Source organism: Penaeus vannamei, chromosome 23 (genome assembly GCF_042767895.1).
Source record: "Penaeus vannamei isolate JL-2024 chromosome 23, ASM4276789v1, whole genome shotgun sequence".
In the NCBI taxonomy this organism is placed as follows: Eukaryota; Metazoa; Arthropoda; class Malacostraca; order Decapoda; family Penaeidae; genus Penaeus; species Penaeus vannamei.
Window position 1 is genome coordinate 30,561,890 of NC_091571.1, and position 6,369 is coordinate 30,568,258.

General features: G+C 33.6%; 1 protein-coding gene across 16 annotated transcripts in view; it reads left to right on the plus strand.

The window, feature by feature from the left end:
* Nucleotides 1–4,598, plus strand: part of LOC113804292 (multiple PDZ domain protein) — a gene marked incomplete at its 5' end in the record, with an annotated part of 877,687 nt that extends 873,089 nt beyond the window's left edge. For 12 of the 16 annotated variants that reach the window (XM_070137891.1, XM_070137893.1, XM_070137894.1 and 9 more), the window contains 4 exon segments: nucleotides 225–236; nucleotides 1,271–1,423; nucleotides 1,571–1,761; nucleotides 2,140–4,598. In XM_070137891.1, coding sequence (XP_069993992.1) covers nucleotides 225–236; nucleotides 1,271–1,423; nucleotides 1,571–1,761; nucleotides 2,140–2,602 — 819 coding nt within the window. In that variant the 3' untranslated portion in view covers nucleotides 2,603–4,598. 16 annotated transcript variants of the gene reach the window in all.
* Between the last annotated feature and the right edge of the window lie 1,771 nt (nucleotides 4,599–6,369).

Consider the following 6,369-nt stretch of genomic DNA (forward strand, 5'->3'; position numbering starts at 1 on the left):
AGTTTCTTTGAAAGGAAAAGGAATTCATATGTTTATTGTGTATGTTTGTGCCTGGTTATTTCAAAATATTCTTATTTCAGGAATTTTCTCATTTTATGCCATTATCTTTTTGATTTTTAACATCTCTTTTTCACCTAGTACTTTTACATTCTAAGTTGGAATCTAGGAACACTTCTTTTTCATAAACTTGTACTTACATTTTCTTCATTTTGCATGTTATAAAGGATAAGGAGAAGGTAAAGTTAACAAGAGTTATTTTCCCTAACACACCAACCTTCCTTGGAAAAAAAAACATTAGAAGTCCAGTACTATAGATAATACAAAAATCAGTCAGTTATTTCATGGAGCTAATTTAAGCAAAAACAAAAATAAAAAAATATCCCCATATTTACTTAAAGAAATGTAAGAAAGTCTTAGAATAGGTCTTGAATATGTAAGTGTTAGCTTGTAAATAAGATATCTATATATTAACTTATTTGTCAATAGCATTGTACAAGTCTGTAGGTTGCTATTCCTCCCTAGGTTGCCAATTGGAAAATTGAATAGAACCCAGCTGTGTTTAAGTCCAGTAGTGTAACTGTCATTGGTAGTGTTCTTTCCATCCTAGCAGAATGAATGGTAAAAATAACATTTTGAGAAGTACAATAATAGCACTTTCTTAAACAATAAGGAAAACCCATCCTGAAGGCCGATAGAATTGAAGTTGTTATCCTTATAATTTTTCACCTTTTGCTAGAGAACTAATAAGGCTTTGTATTCAGTTATTTTTATGTAAACAGTATATTCTTCTATTCAGGAAGTTACATACTATGCATAGTATGAATCTTAATGGTTTCATACTAAAACAAGTCCAGAGAATTTAATATCATTTAGGATAGATTTTCATGTTAGAATTTCATATTTCACATTTTAGTGATATTAATTCATTTCCTTTATTCTTTGTTATATATTCCAAAACATGCTTCATATCTTAATGACACACAGCAGCCCACACACACGGACTATAAACCAAGCATATTTGTTTGTGCAAAAAGGTCACTCCAAATAGGGAAGGTCATCCTGTTTTTTCTTTGCCATTTTCACCATTTTCTTATCATCCTCATAATTACTAATAAGAAGCATTCTCAAATATCTTTGAAATTCAATTTATAACTGAGAGTCTAGAACAGAAATAATACTAAATTATTTTATTTATTTTTTTTTTTTTTGTCATCACAAGCCTCTTAGCATTATACCCTCAAATGTCAGTAACATTGGTCATGAATTCTAGGTAAAAATGGTTGTTTACCGTGAAGAGGGAAGCCAGAAGGAAGAAGATTTGTATGATATTATCACCGTCCAACTCACAAAGAAGTCTGGCAAGGGTCTTGGACTTTCTATAGTTGGACGCAAGAACGGCCCTGGTGTCTTCATCTCTGATGTGGTGAGTTCAAATATTATGTATAGCATAACCTTTCACTATTATACTTTGTGGGTTTTGTAGAATATGTGTTTCCTACCCATCCTTACACCATCCTAATATGGACTTTTTAGGAAAACTAAGCTTTACTTTTCAATTACAACATTCTAGGTTCCGGGTGGTGTAGCTGAGAGTGATGGCCGCCTCATGCAAGGTGACCAGATCCTTGAAGTGAATGATAAAGACCTTCGCCAGGCTACCCAGGAGCAGGCAGCTGCTATCCTCAAGTGTGCTCCAGGTTCTGTCAGTATGAAATTAGGAAGACTTAAGGCTGGCAAGAAAGCTAACTCCAATAACAATGCGTAAGGGCTCTCAGATTTATGTTAAACTGTTTAAAACTTTTTAAAAATAAAAAAATTGCTTTTCCAGTTGAGCAACAATGAGATGTAATGTCAGACAAATATTATTAGCAGATACCTAATATTTATTTTGTATTTTCATGGCATACACAGGAAGTAAAGGTTTGTATTAGTATAGACTTTTCACACTTTTCTATCTTTTTATTTTACATTTACATTGACATTTACATACATTTACATTTATTTACACTAAAACTTACACTTACTCTTATTTACATTTACATTTATCTTTATCATTACCCTTTTAACCTTTGCACATTAATAACGAGCCTTACTTCATTCTTGTACCTGCAGTCTCATTTTTCATGCACCCTGTTTCAGGAATAACACATGGCCAGTGACAATAAGTGACAGCTCCCCTGAGGGTAGCACCAAAGTCCCGCCAGAACCCCCTGTCCCCATCCCCCGCACACATCTGCCTCCGCTCATCCAGCCACACCACCTGCCACCCCAGACACCACCCCTGCAACAGCAACAGCAGCAAATTCAGCCAAAGGAACCCCAGGAAACATCAGGTATCAGGACAATCTTGCTGGAGCGACGTGATGATGGTCTTGGGTTCTCGATCGTTGGAGGTTTCGGCTCCAATTTAGGTGATTTGCCTATATATGTGAAGAGTGTCTTTGAACGTGGTGCCGCAGCTCGTGAAGGATCCCTAAGGCGTGGAGATCAGATTCTTGAAGTGAATGGAGAATCACTAGCTGGACTGACCCATGCAGAAGCAGTATATATTCTGAAAGAAGCAAGGGGAACTGTAGCACTCACCATTTTGCCATCTAAGTAATACCCAGAACTGTTACATTTTTTATTTTTCAATTTTGGTGTTTAATAGTTGTGAATGAAGGGCAGTTCTGCAAGACGTATATTTGTGACATATTTGTTAAGAAATCTTGGCTGCAATGTTTGTATAAGTTGTATCATCATGAAAATGAAATTGTCCTTACTACAAAGGCTTCCTGTAATTTTCTTTTTAAGCCATGTGACTGTGTCAGATGCTTGATATGATCAGTTTTAATTTGTAAATGCTCACAGGGACTCTTAATGACTTATCATATATACAGACAGATTATGAGTAAGGCAGAAAAGAAGTAATCTTTGATACTGCACCAATGTGTGGCCTTTAGAAATTTAAGATAGTTTCAAAATAGCCTTGTGCCCACATAAAGAATGGTAATGTGATTTTTTATTTATTTTTTTAATCATATTTTTTCTTGTAAATCCCTTGATTGAAATGGACATGATAATGAAACTTAAAACCTTAATAGACCCTTCCCTAGAATTTGAAACAAAAAAAAAAAGGAATCTGAACCGAGTAGACTTGATAGATGTTCTAGAGGTGGATAAGTAAAGATCTGCACCTGCATTAAATTTGCAAAGATTTGTCTTTGATGTAAAAGTGAGAGAGAAAAAAAATGCTGTTATAATGTCTGAGGTAAAAAATCTTGTTTAACCTATGTGTAACATTGAGAAATGTATACAGTTTAAGGTTGCACACTTAACTTTCAATAAGTCTTATCTCAAGCTGTGTTCATATCCTTGATTGGGTGTGATTATTTAGATTATGTATACATCCAATTTATTCAGCCAATTGTGAGTTTTACTGCAGTGTGTATATATACAGTATGATCATTTGCAGTTTTACAGTTCCAATAAATGTAATAGTATGCATACTATTATTAATTAGTTGGCTAGATATTTTCCCCAAGTCTATTTGGCATATCAGATTCCTATTGGTATTATGTGCAGGCCTAAGCCATTTGTTTTTGATAGAGCACTATCCATAGAGTCTACCGTTCATGTTGTTGATTGCTTGATTACAAAAAGCCTTGTTAATCCAAACCAACATGACTGCTTGTTGAAAACCTTTGATTTTATCTTAATTTTTAGGTGGATTGCTTAAAGTGATTGTTTAATATTTGTTTTGTCAATCTGTGGGTATGAATTATTCTTAGGAGTTTCCATGTTGGGATTAAGAAGGTTTTATAATGCATCTGTTATTGTTATGGATTTTACCTCTTGATTCTGAAACAATAATTTTCGTAGGGTTGTATTATTCATTATAGAATTTAGAGGAGCATTTCTATGGTGTTGTTGGATGATGATGATGATCAAATGCTTCTCTTAGGTTAAGCATAATTAGGGCATTATTTTATAATTAAAACTTACTTTCCACCATGAATTCAGCACTGTGCAATATGGGACTTCAGCCTTATTTGTTTATTAATAGTCCCAAAGGGTATTGCAGTTCTGAAATGTTCTAAAAACAGTGTTTGGATATTGCCGACAGAGACTTGTTGAAACTTTGTGTATACTGCCATACTGTAACTTCCCCTGAACAAAGGGAAGGTGATATAGCTATCTTCCCCATAACACCTGACCCCCATGCATCCCCAAAAGCCTCCATAATAGATTAGCAGGCATGTGTACCATGGACGGTTACTGCTGAAAACCAGGGGCCATCTATCCCAGCATAATGTTTAGTCACGTTTTCATGGTAAACTGACAAAAAAAAGATATATATATATATATATAAATATACATAACATGAAGCTATGTTCTAAGTGGTTGATCCAAATATCTATACCAAACCATGAAACAGACTAACAGCTCATCCACAAAATAATAATAAAAGATGAAACAAATAGATAAAAAAGAAATGTTTACCACAGAAACAGGTTGAGCTTACATAGCACTGTGCAGTCTGTTCCCAGCTCATGTTAACATCTTTTTATCATCTATGCAATAAGGCAGTAATATGAAATAAAGATTTCTCATTATAAGGCATTTCATTATACCTAAAAAGTTAGATGCGTCTGTATTTGGTATGTACAAACAATCAACTACTAATAACCATAATTGTGGATGTGATTACCAATTACACATTAGTTCGTATGAACAACTATCTCTTCCTTTCTCTTTCATGCAAATGATATTCAGAAGAAAAATTATAAATAAAAGGTTATGTAAGCAGACCTACTGATATTTAGAATACAGACATGTACATGTAAAGGTAAAATACATAAACCAACCAATACACTCATAATATCTATATACTTATGCAAAATACAGTATTAACTAAAATCAATATCTGTACCTACTGACATACTGTAGAAATTATACATTTGTGTAAACATACAACATTCATTTGTTTAGAAATGTAAAATATAATAGTTAAGACTTTATAGTCCATATTTACAATATGAGCATGAAGAAAACTAGTAGTGATTATGATTATTACAAAAATATTCATAATATATTATTAAAAGATAATGATTAGTGTTTAATTTCTGTAAATATACCACTGTCAATCCATAGCGAGAAAGAAGGGGGGTTAGGGGTGATTAGACCAAGTGACGGTCACACTGGTCTTCACTGAAGTCTGGTAGGCTACAGCATGGAATTGGTCACACTACACATAGTATCCTCTCAGTCCAGCGTTCACAATGTTAATGACAAAATACCTTCCTTATTTCATACATCAAGGTTTTTTTCCAATTCCTGCTTTTATAAGCCTTATGACTGGTGTTCCGCAAAAAGCTTTTTGGCTCTTATGTTATCCAACAAGGTTTAAACTTATGAAGAGACCACCATGTTTTGAGTGTGTCATAATGGGTTGATGGTTATGTTCATTGGTCAAATGAAAGTTATCTGATTTATCAATTAAAATTTAATGAAACGTCATTGTTCAATGCAATATATCTTATTTTTTAGAAAATAGATTGTTTTTAACATTATATAATAATCAATTTTTATGATATTAAGTAATTAGTTTACCACTAATTATATTGTATTTTTTTATGTAGTCTTTCCTGGTCTGGATTGGGATGAAATACCTATGCAGCAGTTCCGTATTGGCTAGGAATTTACTTCTCAGATCCCATTACAGCTTGGGAAGCATCCCGATCACTCTTGGGATCCCTGGATAGAATAGAGTAGTGTGACTGCTCCTTCAAATGGAGGATTTATAACATGTGTGTGCAAGGAAAGAAAACAAGTTGTCAAAGTAATGAGTGTGGGATTCTGCAGGGATGACTGTGGAGTAAGGCAGGGATTACCAAAAAGAGAAAGGGGGGGGGAGGTTACAGGCAATTATATCAAATACCAGTTTCAGGAGGAATGTCAGAAAGGGGGTAGTCCAGGGAAAGACACTGTTGTGACAAAAGGGAGCCATGTGCATATCCAGAAGGGAGTGGAAGGGGTAACAGGGAAGGAAGAGGGGTGGTGCAGATAGAGCAAGGTGGGATGGGGTGTGGGAGGGATATATATATATATATATATATATATATATATATATATATATATATATATATATATATATATATATATATATATATATATATATATATATATTTATTTATTTATTTATTTATTTATTTATTTTTACTTTTACTTTTACTTTTACTTTGACATGTTTATTAAGACAAAAGATTACATCTCAAAAGGATGTGGTAACGTAAGTTATCCTCAACCCTGTCTTAATAAGGCCCAGTTCCCATACAAAAAATAGGTGTATTACCAGATAATAACATAAAATACAAATATAAAAATATT